Source organism: Malania oleifera, chromosome 4 (genome assembly GCF_029873635.1).
Source record: "Malania oleifera isolate guangnan ecotype guangnan chromosome 4, ASM2987363v1, whole genome shotgun sequence".
Classification (NCBI taxonomy): Eukaryota; Viridiplantae; Streptophyta; class Magnoliopsida; order Santalales; family Ximeniaceae; genus Malania; species Malania oleifera.
Genome location: NC_080420.1, coordinates 7,288,027 through 7,307,821, shown reverse-complemented (window position 1 = coordinate 7,307,821; position 19,795 = coordinate 7,288,027). Strand labels below are relative to the sequence as shown.

The 19,795-nt window shown below is 36.6% G+C and overlaps 1 protein-coding gene across 1 annotated transcript; it reads left to right on the top strand.

Moving 5' to 3' along the window:
* The first annotated feature begins 800 nt into the window (after window positions 1-800).
* LOC131153663 (probable beta-1,3-galactosyltransferase 2) lies at window positions 801-19,297 on the top strand. The gene is made up of 12 exons (XM_058106114.1): window positions 801-1,452; window positions 12,247-12,343; window positions 12,930-12,994; window positions 13,097-13,308; window positions 13,427-13,490; window positions 14,678-14,753; window positions 14,940-15,060; window positions 16,438-16,525; window positions 16,618-16,743; window positions 16,988-17,097; window positions 17,866-17,976; window positions 19,128-19,297. The coding sequence occupies exons 1-12, from the start codon at window positions 1,319-1,321 to the stop codon at window positions 19,295-19,297; spliced, it is 1,374 nt and encodes a 457-aa protein (XP_057962097.1). The 5' UTR covers window positions 801-1,318.
* Window positions 19,298-19,795: the final 498 nt, after the last annotated feature.

Sequence of the window (19,795 nt, the reverse complement as noted above, 5' to 3'; positions counted from 1 at the left end):
ATTATGCTTTCAGTAATTAAAAGATTAAATCTCATTTGCTGCATTTTGAATGAAATTTTAACAATTTTACATCCTTTCAAATTTTACAGAATACCAAATTATGATACAAACAAATCCCACATTTTCAAGACACACTCAACAAATAAAATTTCAATAATAAGCTAAATTCTAACAAGAAAGTACAACAGCAACTTCCCTAGTGTTTTCAATCGATATTTCTATACCATAATTTATCAGCTATTAAAAAAATTCAAAACATAGTTTGCAATTTTTTTCAAAAATCAATCAACAACAAAATAAAAACAGTCCATGCACAACTGTCTTAAATTGGACTCTTGAGTCAGCTCATGAAAATAAAATCCAATACGCACTAATCTATAGTTGTTTCCAGCAAAAAGTGAAAAGTGGATCTTTATACCAGAATTGATGAGCGAATGACCCCAAAAATAAACTTTTTAGAATGTATTTTACTCCCCGCTCCATAGTCCAAAATGTTTAGTTTCTAATTTCAATCAGCCATATATATATATATACACCCAACCTTTCTAGCCAAAAACGAAAAAAAAAATGAACAAAACGAATTACCTTTTTGTGCTTCCAGGGTGCTTCTATCTTCTTCTTTTTCTTCAAATGCTGCTCAAGAGAAATCCAAAGTCAGAAAATATGGACTTTGAGGGTTCGTCAACTACTGCGAAAGAGAAGACTTGCCAGAGATGGCCTTCTCGGCGGACGAGACCGGAGATCGCCGTCCTGGAACGGCAGGCGGACAGAGATGGCAGAGTCGTCGCCGCGGGTGGGAGTGAGATTAGGGCACAAAATGTTTAGGGCTCAAACCGTTTCTCTTTCTCCCCAAAGAAGGATAACATTTTTTATTTTGAATTAGTTTTAAAACCGAATTCAGCGGGAAAAAGGGCCAGCGTGCGTCTCCTGCTCGTGGGCCCCGATCCACGTGGCATATGATTATTGGTCGGGTGCACCAGTCACCTTAGAGACCGGTGCACCGGAGAATGTTGTTGTCATGAAGGAGGTATTTGTTACTGTTAGCCTTCATTCATTTCACGAGGAAGAAAACTATTGTTGTCATAGACGTTATTCATTGGGGTTCATTCATTTGGCGAGGTACGTTTGTTGAACGGGACAGTTTCAGTAACTTCAAATACTTAGGGAGCAGGGAGGATCCTCCTCCTCGCCTCACTCACTGCCCAGCAGTACTGCCTCTCCTGCGGAAGCGCATTCTGTAAATTTCTTCTCTGCGGGGTTGGCCATCTACAGAGAATCCCAATTGTGTTCTTTCAATTGGGTTCTTGTCTTCTCTGATATGGGAGAAGACAAGAACAAAATGTCTGTAAAGAGCAGAGTGGGAGAGGCGCCTTCAAAGATCAGTGTACCCAGGAACTGGGCTCTTCTGCTTTGCGTAGCTAGTTTCTGCTTTGGAATCTTGTTCACCAACAGGTATATTCTTTCATTGGTTTCTATTTTGTGCGCTGAATATTTGAATTTCGCAGTCCATCTTCAATTAACGGCTCATGCTCATCTCGTTGTGGGTTTTTGATTTCTTGCCTAACCTGTGATTTCCTCTTTTTTTTTTTTTTTAAAAAAAAATGTAGTAGTAAAGAAATGGCTGAAGCTGCAGAAATAGTTGCTTTCTATTCTGCTGAAAGAATTTCGTGGATCTGCTTTGAAATCCATCTATTATAGCTTGTCTTTAATGGCTGTTCTGATTGCTAGTGAATTGGGGGTTAAAACATTAGAAGAATTACGGTATTTTTTGTGATTTTCGCAATTGTCCAAAGTATCAGAAACTGTGACTTGAATAATTTAGAAGTCTTTTTGTGTGCTTTCCACTGTTCTTCTTGGATTTTAATAGGCATTATGGCCTTATATTGGGGCCAACTTAGTCTTTCTCTACTTTCTTTGTATATTTTAACTCCAATATCATTTTTTTTTCAAAATTCCAACCATTGTGCTTATATTGTTATTAGATATGTGCACAAGAAAAGATGGTTTATTCTTGGGAGCCCATTTAATTTTTAAAAAAAAAAAAATTTTCCTGTCTGGGGCACTGGGAAGGAAGGTTTTGTAAATATTTGGTGTTTGCATGATTTCTTTTTGGCATCCCCGCTAATGGTCTTTTATCCTTCAGCCAAATGGGTGAAAAAAAATCCGAACTCTCAATAATCAAGTTTTGTCCTTGCTTAGCAAAAAAGAAATGTTTTGTCCTTATTTTTTTTAACTTCCTGTAATAGAAGTGTTATGGTTTTGGTTTCCCAATTTGATATGCTCATCTTAAGGTGCATTTCCTATGTGGTGTAGCTGGCTTTTTGTTGTACCAGGCACCCCACTTGTGCCAAACACTAATACTACAACTAATGCTATTAAATATATAAAAAACTAAAGTAATGCAGAAACTAATAATAAAAGACAGTAAAAAGAAGAAGACAAGAATTTAATGTGATTCAGTACAGAATTACCTACGTTCTCGGTCGCCGACGATCAATCCACTACTTCTTGACAAAGTATAACTTTGAGATGTGTTTTACAAATGGAGAGTTGAACTCTTTATATAGCTTCAACCTCAAGTCCAAAAAGCACTTCTGTTGTGAAATAAGGGCGGCCTCCCCTAACAATGTACAGCGGAATGAACATTGTATAAAGGGTCACACATTCATACTTGCAACAAACAAATTTGGTGATGAACAAAAACATTCCACAACCATAGCAATATAAAAAGAGTAAAGATAAGAGCAACGACACCAGGAATTATGTGCTTCGGCAAAGTCTACATCCACGGGAGCAATCGGTAAGAGATTTCACTATGAAAATCAAAGATACATACTCAATGATCTTCTCTCCTTCTCTTACCCCTCTCTTACTCTCTTACATGTCAAAATATGCCCAGAAGAGCATATATGACAAGCCCTCAGAGGCTTCCCTCCGAATCCCCAACCGTCATACCTTTTACATTCAAAATTCAAATAACTTCTTGCAGCCCAAGCACACTCGTCGATGAGTATAGGTGATTCGTTGATGAGTCAGAGAAGACTACTCGTCGACTAGTCTACCCACTCATCGACAAGTCTTGAACTTTGCAGTTTTTCACCTCTTGGCATCTTTTCGTTGACGAGCACAGGGCACTCGTCGATGAGTCATTACTGCTGCATCAATATATGTTTTTCTTCCTTTGTTCATAAGTCCCCACAAAGTATAAGAGTCATACCATAAACAACAATCTCCACCTTGGCGATTATACGTCCCTTAGGAGAACCTGAAAAACATATTTAACTGCTCCACCTTGAACTTAGAACACTCAGTTGGGACCGTCTCCCTTCTAGCACTTGGAGACATGCACCAAGTCCAAGCAATATCGCTTGAACTTGCTGATGGCAGTTTCAGCTTCTACCATCAACTTCGATACAGTTGTAGATGTAATACTTGAAAACTTCACCCTAAGCTTCTAATAAGACCTTCCCACAACAGGAAACACAAAAGCTGCTACAAGCCTTATATCACCAAAGCCCCCTGTATAGTCTTCAACAAAACTACGGTTCACTCTGTTGCCTGCTGAAACACTCCATTTCAAAATCATGGAGGACCTTTGACATATCCCGGACATCATAGCCTGTCCTTGGGTACCGAGCGGTAGACATTTCACAACGATTCTCCACAGAACCCCCTTGAGACGGCAAACGAAGTCTCCCTACAGTTCCGGTCACAAAGCCACCCTGAGATAACACTAATCTCCATGCAACTTTATCCACAAAGCCACCATGAGATAATGCCAATCTCCCTACAGCTTTGTCCACGCTAATCAACAAACCAAGACCCATCTTGGCCGTACCCAGACACATTCATGTCAAAACCTTTCAACAAAGTTTCCAACTGATTAAAGCCTCAGTTAAAGCATTTCCAGCCACTAACATGACATTCATATACAACAAACATACCACTCCACTGCATCTTATCACCCTCTTCCATATTGGAAGCCTCACCATCTCACACACCTGAGTGGTGGTCTGATAGTACACTTGAGCTTACCGTGATTTTGCAGATCTCCCGAGCTGAAACTCTCTGCAATATGACCAATGTCATCTCTACCCTAAGTCTGTTGCTCCACTTGCATCACAAGCTCATTTAATCCGCATTTCTACCTTGAGTCCCTAACTCCACCTGAATAACATGATTGTTGTTGTTTATGCAGTTTTCTGGCATTTTTATTTCTCTTCCTTTACCTGAGTACGCCGCCTCATGACCTCATCAACAAAAAGCCATGTCCTCGATCACCTCTTTGTTTGCCACAGGATCACCCAGCTTACACCCTCCTTTCTTAGTGAATAAAGAAAGAGGTACTATCCAGAAAAAACACCAAGCCTAGATCCTCCATCACTAGAATAGTGCACCAATGGACATTCACTCACAACCGAGTAGTCTACTGCAAAAACATGCCCACAATTCACTTGCAACTTTCCCATCTAGCGATACTTTTGGCGATCGATCATACGAGAAATGCACCATACTCACGGACTTCATCAAGAAGTACCCCGCAAGCTCTGCATATAACCTGCCCTGCTCACAAAACTTCTTGAACAATACCAGTGTACTCATCGCCAATGTTTGACTTGAGAATCTCTCTCCTGGTCTGGTTCTCCACCTCAGCCACTGCATGAAGTACACCAAGACCCTTCATGATAAATCCATGAAATACATATGTCTATCCCCTGATGGTATCATCATCGGTTCCCAAACATCTAAATACATGCAGTCACCCATATACTTTAACCGCATATGCCACCAAAAATCTGACTCAGACTCAACAAATGCAACTCCACCGATAACTGTAACATCCCGTAGTGCAAAGATATTTCCTGCTACTTTATCTTCTTTCATCACTATCAAGTTACCCTTACACACTTTCATTTCTCGACATTTAGACTCGTAACAATATCCATTACAGTCTAAAATTCCAAATGAAATACCATTCTTCCTTAGACCCGATTCATACTTTACATCACATATGGTTTTTACAACACTATTATACATTTTGATTTTGAGATTTCCAATAACAAATATTTTGTATGAAATATTATTTTCAATCAAAATACAACCAGCATAAATTGACCTATCGGTGTCAAATCATTTCCTAGGATAAAAGCATCTAGTGACTAAGATTCAAGAATCATTTGTGAGGCACCCTGAACTCGATGAAACATGTAGCATATCTCCAACACTACATTCTGAGTCTTCCTCCACTACACTTGCAGATTTTGACGAACCCTTAGACATATATCGGCATTCCCATTTTCACCAAACTAATGCCGGAGAATTCTCATCCATGACATGATACAACACGTCCTTAGCCAAACAAAGACAAATGATTGCTTCCAATTCATTCCAAGTCGTTGCATCCATGCTATCCGGTTGAAAAATCTGTATAAACCTTTCTCCAAAACCTTGTTGCACTGAGAGACCCTTCAATTCAGAGGCCATACAACACATCTCTGATGCCAATTGTTGTGAAATAAAGGCGGTCTCTCCCAACAATGCGCAATGGAATGAACATTGTATAAAGGGTCACACATACATACTTGCAACAAACAAATTTGGTGATAAACAAAAACATTCCACAACCATAGAAAATATAAAGAGAGTAAAGATAAAAGCAACGACAGCAGGAATTACATGGTTCGGCAAAGCCTACATCCACGGAAGCAATCGGTAAGAGATTTCACTATGAAAATCAAAGATACACACTCAATGATCTTCTCTCCTTCTCTTAACCCTCTCTTACTCTCTTACATGTCAAAATATGCTCAGAAGAGCATATATAACAAGCCCTCGGAGGCTTCCCTCCAAATCCCCGACCGTCACAACGTTTACATTCAAAATTCAAATAACTTCTCGCAGCCCAGGCGCACTCATTGACGAGTACAGGTGATTCGTCAACGAGTCAAAGAAGACCACTCGTCGACTAGTCAACCCACTCATCGATGAGTCTTAAACTCTGTAGTTTTCCACCTCTCAGCATCTTCTCGTGGACGAGCACAGGGCACTCGTCAACAAGTCATTGCTGCTGCACCAATATATGTTTTTCCCCCGATATTCATAAGCCCCCACAAAGTATAAGAGCCACACCATAAACAACAACTTCTCACCAGTGTGGGACAAACAAAAAAAAAATTCAAAACAACTTTTCTACCAATGTGAAACTTTTCTATCAATGTGGGACAAAAAATAACAAATCTCCACCTTGACGATAAATTCAACAAATTTTCAGTCACCAACATTCTCAGGAGTTCCACATTATCGACGCCTTCCAAGAATATTCAAACTTGCAGGATATTGATAAAGTCCAAACAATGTTTGAACTTGAATTTTGTTATAATCTTTGTCAACATATCTACGGGATTTTCAACTGTAGCAATCTTCTGAAGAAGTATCTTGCCTCCATCAATAATATCCCGCATAAAATGAAACCGAGCGTCGATGTGCTTCATTTGTGCATGGTAGACTTGGTTCTTTGCCAAATGAATAGCACTCTAGCTATCACAGAACACAACAATGTGCTTCTGAAAAGTTCCCAAATTTTCAAGTAAACCCTGTAACCAAATAGCTTCCTTAACAGCCTCTGAAGCTGTCATGCACTCTACTTCTATTGTAGACAATGCAATGGTAGACTGTAAGGTAGACCTCCAACTCAGTGGACCATTAGCAAATGTAAAAACATATCCAATAGTTGATCGACGTTTATCCAGATCTCCTGCAAAATGAGAATCCACATATCCAACAACCCGTTGATCAATAGTATTATTTTTCTTAAATACTATACCAACATTAATTGTATTCATAATTTATCTCAAATTCCATTTTACAGTTTGCCAATGTCCTTTACCTAGATCATGCATATACCTGCTCACCATACTAACAGCTTTTGAAATATTAGGTCTATTACAAACCATTGCATAAGGAACCTGTGACATATACTTACGTTCCTCATCTGATTTAGGGGATAAAGCTACACTAAGTTTGAAATGAGGAGCAAGAGGAGTGTTTACTGGTTTTGACTGCTCAGACATGCCAAAACTCTATACTACCTTCTTCAAATACTATTTCTGAGACAAACTAACTCTTCCTCTCATTCTTTCTCTGCGAATCTCCATGTCAAGTGTATTCTTTGCTTCACCAAGATCTTTCATCTCAAACTCTTGATTTTTTTTAACTTGTTGATTTCTTCCCTGTTCTTTGAAGCTATCAACATATCATCAACATAACAACAAAACAACAAAACCAAGCCATAGTCCCACTAAGTGGGGTCGGCTATATGAATCCTTTTCCACCAATTTATGCGATCATGGACAATTTCTTTTGATAGATTCGAGGATATTAAATCCTTACTATCTCCTCCCAAGTTATTTTAGGTCTACCCCTACCCCTTCTACTGCCCCCCACGGTAACTAAGTCACTATTCCTCACAGGTGCACTATAAGGCCTACGTTGCAAGTGTCCATACCATCTGAGTCGTCCCTCCCTTATCTTATCTTCTATAGGAGTTACACCTAACTTACCACGAATATGTTCATTCCTTAATTTATCTTTCAATGTTATACCACTCATCCATCTAAGCATTCTCATCTCGGCAACTTTTACTTTTTGGATATTATGTTTTTTTGTCGCCCAACATTTCGATCCATGTAGCATAGCTGGTCTTATAGCAGTCCTATAAAACTTCCCTTTCAATTTTAAGGGTTCGATCACATAGCACACTTGAAGCACTTCTCCATTTTAACCATCTTGCTTTAACTTTATGCATTACATCATCTTCAATTTCTCCTTCAGCTTGCATAACAGATCCAAGGTATCGAAATTTACAAGTGCTATTTATTTCTTTATCATCAAGTTTAAATTTGTCTCAAATATTCCTCCTATTATTACTAAAATTACATTTCATATATTCTGTTTTATTTCTACTTATCCTAAAGCCTCTAGATTCGAAAGCTTCTCTCCATAATTCTAACTCAGCCTCTACTCCATCCCTAGTTTCGTCAATCAATACAATATCATCTGCAAACAACATACACCATGAAACCTCCTTTTGAATACTCTTAGTCAATTGGTCCATCACTAAAGCAAAAAGATAAGGACTCAAAGCAGATCCTTGATGTACACCTATGGCAATTGGAAATTCTCTAGTTTCTCCATCTATAGTCCTTACACTAGTCATTACTCCATCGTACATATCCTTAATGACATCGGTATACCTACAACATACACCCTTTTTTTCTAAAACCCACCATAGAACTTCCCTAGGTATCCTATCATATGCTTTCTCAAGGTCAATAAATATCATATGCAAGTCCTTCTTCTTTTCCCTAAACTTTTCCATTAATCTTCTTAAAAGATAAATAGCTTCTGTGGTAGATCTCTCAAGCATAAAACCAAATTGATTTTCTGAGATCTTCATTTCTAACCTTAATCTTTGTTCAACTACCATTTCTCATAGTTTCATCGTATGACTCGTAAGTTTAATTCCACGATAGTTATTACAATTTTGAATATCTCCTTTATTTTTGTATATAGGTATTAAAGTGCTTTTCCTCCATTCGTCTGACATTTTCCTAGTTTTTTCAATTGTATTAAATAAATTAGTTAACCATATAATTTCGTTATCACCCAAGCATTTCCAAACTTCAATTGGGATGTTATCTGGTCCCATAACTTTCCCATTTTTCATCTTTTTTAGTGCAAACTTAACTTTGTTAACTCTAATTTTGCAAATAAATCATATATTTTTAGTCTTTTCCTCATTTGACAATTCTAAGTTTAAGTCTTCTATTTGGTTTTCGTTAAACAACTTACTAAAGTAACTTCGCCATCTTTCTTTAATATCTTCGTCCTTAACCAAGACAATATCATCCTCACTTTTTATACATTTTACATTTCCTAAGTCCTTGCTCTTCCTTTCTCTAGCTTTAGCAAGTTTAAATATATGTCTTTCCCCTTCTTTAACATATCATCAACATACAAAAGAAAATATATAAAAGATCCATTTTATAGTCTGTGAAGATAAATATAATGATCATGTTTATTTTTGATGTACTGGCTATCCATCATAAACTGATGTGTTGGAATTTGTGTATTCCCATGAGGGGGGTGAATTGGAATTTTAAAATTTCTTCCTAGGTTATGTTCAAATCCACAAGCAGTATACTGCAACCTAGGGTCTTTCTAGAACATATACCAATTCAATACATAAACTACTAAGCAAATATTTAAACAAATAAATCAATCTCAGTATTGTCAATCATTCAATGCATATAAGTAGTATAATCAGAGAATAAAAAATATCATACAGGTGTGGAAAATAAGTTGCAGATAAATAAAGTTGATACTAGATATAATATTGGGGTTTGACCAATACTGCATACGTCCTCACCTCAAACTCACAAGTAAGAGGATTCCAATAAAGCTCACTTTCGGGTGGAACGACACTGAATACAACACTAGATCAAATTACTAGCACTGACCACAACCTTTACAACCAATCCTTACGGGTTAGATTAACACCCCCTTAGGTCACGCCTGGAATACAACAATGAATATAAAATTTGCGTACAATTCAAATGCTTCTCAACTAAGCAAATATGTACCGATACGCACAAACAATAACCAATGCACTCATAGATAATAGAATTTATGCTCAGGTGAGATTAGTCAAGTGATATATCAACTCACAACAATTTGTGTATACCAATGTACGTGTGAGTAAGACCTTTGATTCAAGATATTATAATTTAACAAATAATCAAAGGAACTTGGGAATCCTAATAAAATATTCTCAACAAGTATTTTTCAATATAATGCTCAATAGAGATTAGGATTAAAGCTTGCAAAGATATGATACATTTCAATAATAATATGCAAGCTTTAGATACTTGCAATGAGGATGCAAGATCTCAAGCAAATATAGAGTTTTCCCAATTAATATTTGTCAATATGAAATACTATGGGAAAAACTCTCTAAGTTAACCCTCAAAAATATTTTTCAAAAGATTATGCAAGATGAGAGTTGTATGCTTGGAGATGAATGGAAATATGCACAATAATCAAAAATTCAAACTCCCTTTCAAGTTGAAAACAAGGAGTATAAATAAATGATTTTCCTTAAGAAACGTTTTTCAAATCAAAGTGTAAGGAGAATGAGCAAATATATTTTGAAAGATTGAAAGAATTTGGTCAAAATGAGTAGTATAAACAAAAATAATTTCAAAGAATTTTTTGGCTAATGATTTTCCTAATCCCTTGCTAATTAAGATAAATTAGGAGGTATTTATAGATTTTCATGAAAATATAACCGTTGGGGACACGAGGAATTTTAGAAAAGTTTGATTGAGTTTAATTAATTTTAACCTTGATTTACCTGTGGTAAAAATTTTCAACCTGAGAGATTCGGTTGCCCGAAGCTCAAGTTCGGTCGCCCAAACAGACAGAGGGAAAAGGTTAATTTTTGAGTTCGAGTGCCTGAGGGTGAGTCTGGTTGGCTAAGCCAAAGCAATTTTCCAATCGTTCGAGGTTTAGGCACCTAACCTACAGTTCGGGCTGCCGAACCTCCCAATTCGGTCGCTCGGGGTGTTTTTGAACTACAGGTTCGGTCAACCGTGGCCAAAATGAATTACACATTTGGTCGGCCGAACGGTTAGGGTGTTAGACACATGCTGGTTTGATCGACCGAGGATATTATGTTCAAAAGCTGAACGATCGACCGTGCAAAGTCAAAATGTTGACTTCTTGACCGTTCGGTCGACCGTGGCATATATACTGCCACAGGTTTGGTTGACCGTGGTTAAGCCATTTTCAGCCAACAGAGATTCGGTCGACTCAGCTTAGTATAACTCTACTGGTTTGGTTGACCGGGGCCCTTTCAAAGTTCATTTTTGGTCCTGATTTTTATTAGAATTCATCCCTGTTACTAATGATATAACTTTTAAGTTATAAGGGATTTTCCATAAAGTGCTTGGGGACCTATGGTCAGTCTACGGCCTAGGCTTTTTAATTAAGCCTAAAAACCTGGCGTTGGTCGACTGAATTCTTTTCTATGATATTTTGATTTCCCTATGGTCAGACTATGACCTTAGAGCATAAACCTATCATGCATGAAATGCAGTTATTACAGACCATAATTATTACAAACCCAACAAATTATGAAACAAAAATGCATTTATAATTAAAACAAATGTCTTCTTCTTTTGCTCTTGACTCTTCATGGAATCAGCTAGAATTATGTGCTTTAAATCCTTTTTGGCTTCCACCTCACTTACATGTGTGTGTTTTGAATAATTAACCTGTTCAAGTACTTAGGCACACATATTAGTAACATGCGGTTTGTCATTATCAAAACCAGGGATCGGACTCAAAAATTCAACATGATGAAATCGTTTGTACCACTGTCGTGGAGACTGTTTTAAACCATACAACGATTTCCCAAGTTTACAAACCCAATTTTCTTTTCTAGCAACCTGAAATCCATCTGGTTGAGTCATATAGATTTCCTTTTCTAAATCACCATGTAAAAATGCAATTTTTACATCGAGTTGAACTAGTTCAAGATCAAATTGTGCTACCAAAGCCAACAAAATTCGAATGGAAGAATGTTTAACAACTAGAGAAATACCTCATTATAATCAATGTATTTATTTTGTGCGTAGCCCTTAGTTACCAATCTAGCTTTGAAGTGAACATTATTTGCATCTGGAAATCCTTCTTTTTTTTACATAAACCCATTTGCAACCAATTGCTTTCTTACCCTTGGGCAGCTGGGCTAGTTACCAAGTCTGATTCTTGATGAAAAGATTGCATTTCTTCATCCATCGCTCTTTTCCACTTGTCTGATTCAGTGTTCCTCATTGCTTCTTTGAAAGTGTAAGGAACATTATCATCCACAACTAGAAGTGCATAGGCCATCATATCAGTATACCAAACAGGTTGTCTTGTTCTTTTTACTGTCTTTTATTATTAGTTTCTGCATTGCTTTAGTTTTTTATATATTCAATAGCATTAGTTGTAGTATTGGTGTTTGGCACAAGTGGGGTGCCCGGCACAACACTTTCTAATCAACTGTCAACAAGTTTCAAAACTTATTTATCTGCAAACAAACACACACACACACACACACACAATCTATTGTATTTTGGGAAATGTTCAATTCATACTTGGAGGTTGCTTTCACTGCACATGGTCATCACATCTTATTAATAGGATATCAAGGATGCCTGAGCCTAAAGATACAGCAGCGACAGTTGGGGTCAAGGATGAAAGGATAAACTTACTTTCTGAGGATCATGATCAGGAGCTTGTGAGTGTATCTAATATCTGTAAGAATATCAAATATTAATATTGCATTTCTACTCTAATGCATTCAGTCTGGATAATTTTTGAAGATGTGAGTGGCTTCAGTCAAAGAATCAAGTATTGAGATTTGAGGTTTTTGAAACTGGATTCAAAGTTTGACTTGTAGTGGCCATCACAATGATTTCTTATGTCCCATTTGGGGGCTCCTATTTCGTATTTTCACAGGCAATAATTACATGATTTGGATCATGCTATGCTACTTTAGCCCCATCAGCTTTTACATAAAATTTAATGAAAGTTTTAAATCACAAAGAATGAAAGTCAAGCACCAGTGTTGGGGAGTGTTGCTTCTAAAAAATTGTTCTTTTGCAGCTCCTGGTGGACCCTGAGCTTTGCTAAAGCTAAAATTAAAATGTTTTTTTTTTTTTTTTTGCCTTTGAAACTGTTGGTGGAGAGGTTTTATTGGCCATGAGATTTTAATTTTTTTTTTTATTTTTTGTTTTTGTAAGAATCAAATGTGCTTCTTATTTTCCTGTTTGCGATATTAAGCATAATATATGCTTTTTGTATGTCTCTTGATACCGAATTAGAAGGCTGTAAAGCAGGAATCTAGTGGCATTCTTGGGGATGTTTCAAACACCCATCATGATATCCAGTAAGCTGTGTTTGAGCTCTGTTAGGTACTATAATCTGTAGGTTAACCTAACTGCAAAGGTTAGAAACTAAATGAAAGGTTATATTTGTATGTCTAATGCAGAACACTGGATAAAACAATTTCAAACCTGGAAGTGGAACTAGCTGCTGCAAAGGCAGCTCATGAATCTATGTCAAATGGTCCTCCTCTGACAGAAAACCTGCAGAAATCTGAGTCAACAACTAAAAGAAAATATCTAATGGTTGTAGGAATTAATACAGCTTTTACCAGCCGGAGACGAAGAGATTCAGTTCGGGCAACTTGGATGCCACAAGGTGCATGAAGTGATCTTATAGATCTTTTATGTTTTTTTTCCCTCTGTTTGTTTTGCACCATTATAATTGCTTATTGCATCTGACCTGTTATTAATGGCTTGTTGGAAAACATAACTAGGGGAGAAAAGAAAGAAGCTGGAGGAAGAGAGGGGCATTCTCATTCGCTTTGTCATTGGTCACAGGTTGGATTTAGTATGCCATTTCCTGAAGATGATGCTATTAAAGAAACATTTAACTGATGTTCTGCGCATATTTTAATTGAACATGATGTGCTTCTCTTCCAATAATTCTAAATGAATTTTGCATTCTATTAATTGAAGAATATAATTAGTCTGGTTAATTTGTTTTCTAAGTTCTTGTTTACCTGAAAAGTGATGATCATTAATATAAAAATTGTTCGAGATGTATGTTCCACTATTCCGAATGTCTTGCATTTCTTGTATTTTCTGTTTGTTGAATCAAACAATGCTGCCTGGAGGTCAGAATATGAAAGGCTCACCTAGGAAGCATCACAAAACTTAAATTATGATTCAGTCTAGCATTCTGGTGTCCATAGATCATCTGCTATCATCTTCATTTTGTAAAATAATAGAAGAACTGAGGGACCTGGTGTTCTAACTGTTCTTGCACTTTACTTTACTGACATGCAGAACCTGTCATCACGCAATTAAATTTAAGAATTTATTATTTGATGCTTGTATTGGTTTCCCCTTCATAAATGCTTTTTTTCCCTTTTGGATTCTATGAGCAGAACTGATCTCACAGAAACAAAACACCCTTATAAGCTTCCAAAAGTTTCTTTTCCATTGTCAACTTAAAAGCTGTGGGAAAATTTCTGAACTGATTTAGTTCATTGTATACATTGTTTGCTAAAAATTAGCTTCCATCAATCTGTGGTTGTGGTAATCAATGGAAGTAATCATGCTTTGACTATAAAATTATTGAACAGACTATATGGGTTCAAAATTCAAATGTTCTTGCATAATAGCAAGTCCTAGACATGCCTAAAATAAATTTGAAGAGTGCATTGTTTACATTATTAGCTAATGAATAGTCTTGCCTGAATTGTTAGTGGAGTTAGTCACTTGAAGTGGTCATGGTTCATTATTACCAAACAGGCTGTCATATTTATTATGGGTTCTTACCGCTGCTCACATTTAGATGTCTTGATTAGTGAGGCATGTAATTTGAAATTCAGATGCTCCTTTTGCGTCTATCTTCTGCAAATTTCCTATGGGCTAATGAAATTTTATGATGCATATTGGTTTCTTTGATTTTCTAATTCAGCTAATTATGTAGGTACTTGTAGGTTGCTTTAGTATATGGATTGATGACTGAAAATTAATTATGTTTACCTGAACCATTTCAGCAGTTCAAAAGCTGATGGTATTCTTGATAAAGCCATAGAATCAGAGCACAGCAAATATGGAGACTTCTTAAGGCTGGTAATGTCCTCTTTTTTATTTTTTTCTCCCTTGCTCATTTCTTGCTGTTGTTCCTATCCTGTGCATATCAATTTGGTACAAATAGTGGGTGAAGAGCTCAACATGAATATTATGTACGCAGGAAGTCTACTGTTGTTCCTTACTGTTGTTCACTAGCCTTTTTTTCCAAAATATTATGTACGACAGGAACATATTGAAGGCTACCTGGAATTGTCAGCCAAGACAAGGACATACTTTGCCACAGCTGTTGCCTTGTGGGATGCAGACTTCTATGTGAAAGTTGATGATGATATTCATGTAAATATAGGTAAGAGAAAATTTTCCAGCTTTCCTTAGTCTGTTTTGTTGTTTTGACCTCTGTAGTCAACTGATGTTGAGAAGTCCTTCCTGTTATAGTTTTTTTTTTTTTTTAATTTCAGAATACAATGAAATGTTCCCAGGAATCCCCAGACTTCTGCTTATTTTTCTTCTCTTAAAATATTTCATCTATCCTAGGTTGCAACCATAGTTCTTTAAATAAGAAAATTGATGCAAAATTAAAATTTTAATAATGAGATTTTCCAACATTTGTGGGTGAAGAAAACATAATGGAAAATTTTCCAATGTCTGAATTTCATGATTTGAAAATTGTTTTTAAAAGAAAATTAAGTTTAAAATTGCTGATATATGAAGAAATCTAGAGATGAAGATGACAGCGAGATCAGAGGATGAAAACTATGAAGGTTATTTCTAGAATGGAAATAGATATTAAAAGCATCAGAAGACAAAATGGTTTTCAACATGAATCGTCGGCGAAAGTGGGCAGGAAAATGCAAGTTACATATGGTCCACTAGATGTTCATGTGGGAGGTGTAATCACAAAATGTCAGACACCCATTGTCCTATAAGAGTGTACCAGGCATGCACAACAATTTATGTGCTGCATGTATGCTCATATAGGTTGATAATATCAAATTATAATTTATAAATGCAACAAAACATTTTAAGCACACAGCCCTTAGTGGTGCATGTATTAGCTGATGTGGTTTTGTGCTGAGATGTAACACTTTAAAAAAAATTAAATTTGTCCCTTACTATTGTAGTGGAGATGATTAGCAAAAAAAGGCATGTAATAATTTGGACGAAATTTTGCACAATACACCAGACAAATTTAATGCTTTTCTCTGCCTGCAATAAGTGCTGCTTGCGAAGATGGAGTGCATTATTTATTTGGCTGTATCTGCAATGGCAATGAATGGATGATCTTAACTCTTCCCCATACTGCTTTGGGTGGGATTTGGATACAAAATGTCAAAGGTATATTAGTTAGTTCACTATTCAAATCTACTTTAGATGTGACTGGTTGATTGGACGACTGATTTAGTATTGTCTATTGTGTGCACAATATTTTTCCTAAACACAAGAAATGAACACATTTGTTGCGAGCTAGGAGTAGCACTAACACACCCATAGTAATCTAGGAGTAGTGCCTTAAAGCTTGAGTGGAAGCCTGGGTTTAAAAATACCTTGATTCTAAAGAATAAAGATCTTCTTCACTAGCTTATATTGAACCAAGAGATTGTATTTATTGTGGGCTTACTAATGTAAATTAAATATTTTTATGGTCATCTAAAAGGGAATTTTAGGGGTGTACTACACTTCACCCTTTGTCTCACCGAGTTCATGTATTCTTCATTTTTTACAGCTACACTTGGAATGACTTTATTAAGACATCGTTCAAAACCTCGCGTTTATATTGGTTGCATGAAGTCTGGTCCTGTCCTTCATAAAAAGTGAGTAAATTTCTCAAGAATTTCCAGTTGGCTGAAAATATATGGATCAGTGGCATTCGATTTTTAAAGTTCTCTCTCACTCTCTTGAACAGGGGAGTGAAATACCATGAACCTGAGTATTGGAAATTTGGGGAAGAAGGAAACAAGTATTTCCGCCATGCGACTGGGCAATTATATGCTATTTCAAAAGATTTGGCTACTTACATATCAATTAACCAGTAATTTTTCCACTTGTTATTCACCAATGGGTTAAAGAGTTTTCAAGCATGTTGTAACTGCACAGGCCGACCTGTGACTTTGATTCTCGGGTCCCTCCAACTGCTGAATGAGCATCTGGAACCAAATTCTGGCATACATGCTGAGTTCTCGAATTGGAAGTGGTTTCAGACCTCATTTATCTCAGTTGTAATGCAATTTTTGAAAAATTACTAATCAATTGTTATCTTGTTTTCATTATCTTAGGCAATTGCTGCACAAGTATGCTAATGAAGATGTTTCTTTGGGAGCTTGGTTTATTGGATTAGATGTGGAACATGTTGATGATAGAAGACTTTGTTGTGGCACCCCACCTGGTAAAGCCTAATTCATTGCCTAAATAATTTATATTGCCTAGTGGGACTTGAGGCTTGTTGTTGTTGTTGCCATGGTTTTGTTCTTGATTAATGAGTTGGTTGAAAGTACATTAGTAGATGGTAGGCACAAATGGAAATCCAAATGTATTGCATGCACAGAACATATAGGAAGTTATAATTACATTTTATTCCCCAAGGTGCTGGAGACTAATATCCTATTATCTGAGTTTTAGACCTAGGAGTGTCAGATTTGGTATGATGGGAATGGCTTCTCCATCCAGTATAAAGGTATTAATATATTTTTATTTGAAAGGTTAAGAAAGAAGGGTTGAAGGGCTTCTCCGTCCAGCATAATGGTATTAATATATTTTTATTTGAAAGATAAAGAAAGAAGGGCCTGTAGTTTGACATCTATCCTCTGTAGTTTTCAGCTTAATATATTACACTTTGGCTTCACTGTCCCAGTGGTACTAATTAAATGACTCTGGTCCATGGTATTCCATGGACCCTTACTATATGGCACATTCTATCTATTATAGCTCAAGTTCTGTTTTTAGCATTGAAATAGTTCAGTCAATTATTTATGTTCTATACAGGTCTTATTCAATGATAGATTTGTTTAGATTGTTTCTGGTTAGTGGCATTATGGTAGCATCTGCTTGAAGCTATGGTTGGTGCCACCATCTGTTTCTTTAGACGGATGAGGGGAGATAAGCTCATGCTGCTTATGGAGATTATTGACAGGTTGATTTTAACCTCTTGTTGCAGATTGTGAATGGAAGGCTCAGGCTGGCAACATCTGTATTGCTTCATTTGATTGGAGATGCAGTGGAATTTGCAAGTCCGTTGAGAGGATGAAGTTCGTTCACCAGCGGTGTGGTGAGGATGAAAATGTGTTAAATGATATCATCTAAGAGACGGGCTGCTGTGCGTTTTTCCAAACCAGGAAAGGATATTCTTGGGAACCGCAGCTAATGCTTGGTCTTTCCTTCTGTCCTTCCTTTTGCCCCTCTCCCTTTGCATCTTCTTTAGGTGCACTGCTATACAAAATGAAATTAATGCCACTAAACCAGAATGTATAATTATAGTGAAAATGAAAGGGGAGGTCTCATGGCTGGTGGCCCTTCATTTTAGCTGTGGAAACCAATCCCCGTCTCAACCAACAGATGCAACTGTCACAATCGATTTTTTATTTGTTGGAGGGCTATATTGTAATTTTATTTCATGGCCACTAGTTTCATAATAAGATATTTTTGGGCAGCCAAAAAAATATGTCATTGCATACATTAATATGTTGTGTAATTGGGTTGTGAGTGGAGTATAGTGCTCCTTTTTTCATAGTTCTGATGGCTGAGGTTGAGCGAAGGTGAGAAAAAGCATTAGTGTATCAAGAGCCTTAAAATTTTTTGTTGAAAACGACGTTCTCTAGGTGATTCAGTCCAGCAATCACTTGTTATTTTCTTCTCACTCATTGAACTTAAATCATGTCTGTTAATTTTAGTAAAACCTAGTAAGTTTTTGGATGTGGGATGGTATTACTCTATCTAACTGGATAATTTTTGAGTTTACATTGCACAGAAAATGATACTTCTGATTCACAAACATTTGTATCATGGTTCCTATATTCAAAAAGCAATGACACAATTACATCAAACTCATCCCCTCTACTAAAAAAGTAATAAAAGAAAATATGGATGAAGGTCATTCTGAAGCAAAACATCATGTACAGTGGTTCATATTTTTATCTTCTGATTTATAAGCTACTCATTCCTCATAGCTTTGATGGTGGTTTGCTGAAAAAAGCCTGGATTTTCTTGTTCTACTTCATGCTTTCTCTGATCACATGGAAGGTTTTATCTATTGTTAAGAGTTGGATGATGCTATATCAACCATTTGCTCTCAAAGTGAAGGCATATTATATATCAAGAACTTTCCTAGACATTAGGCAGCTATTCTGTCGATTTATTTGAAAGTGTAGCATCCCATATGAGCTCTACTCATTTTATATTTTTTCACATAATGTCAAACAGCAGGTTATTTTGCTTTGGAGAATGGCTTAGGCTTCTTCTTCATGGTTGATAGGGTGGTGAGATTGAATATGGTTCATGGTGGTGTCTGGTGCAACTATAGTGAAGACATGGAGATCGGTACGTCTCTTGGAGTGAGTCCTGTAGTTTTACTTCATAAGAATACGCTGTAAACTATGGTTAATTTTGTTGCCTGTCTTCATCTATCAATGCAGCAGTCCTTCCATGTATTTTTTTTTTTTGTCTTAGCTCAGTTATCTCTGTTTACGGGCGTCTAGCAATTTTGAAATCTACTAGCTGATAAAGGAAAAGGGTAAATTTTGAATATTTTGAATATCCTGTCTATTTCGAATGCACCTAAGACAAGAGGAGCAAGAGCAGTCATGTGATTGGGTTATGGGTGGTAAGTTGCACTGTCGTCAGCCATTTGCGCTGCCAAATTTCCATGCTGGTTTGCTTCTACACTGAGAAGAAGAAGAAGAAGAAGAAGAAGAAGAAGAAGAAGAAAGGGAGCAAAGAGAAAGAGGAGGAAGGAGAAAGAAGGGAAGAGAAGAAGATAAGAAGAGCAGAATGTGAGGGAGGAGAGGAAAGGGAAATTCTGATTCAAGTTCACAACATACAAATAATTTTTTATACACAGTTAAAGGTATGTGTTTGTGTCACGTATTACA

Excerpts from the sequence above, each read along its gene's own strand:
- LOC131153663 (XM_058106114.1), top strand. The coding sequence starts at position 1,319 with ATGGGAGAAGACAAGAACAAAATGTCTGTAAAGAGCAGAGTGGGAGAG. Across the intron at positions 1,453-12,246 it reads GGAATCTTGTTCACCAACAG|GATATCAAGGATGCCTGAGC; the intron begins GTATATTCTTTC and ends TCTTATTAATAG. Across the intron at positions 17,977-19,127 it reads GTTCGTTCACCAGCGGTGTG|CAGGTTATTTTGCTTTGGAG; the intron begins GTGAGGATGAAA and ends AATGTCAAACAG.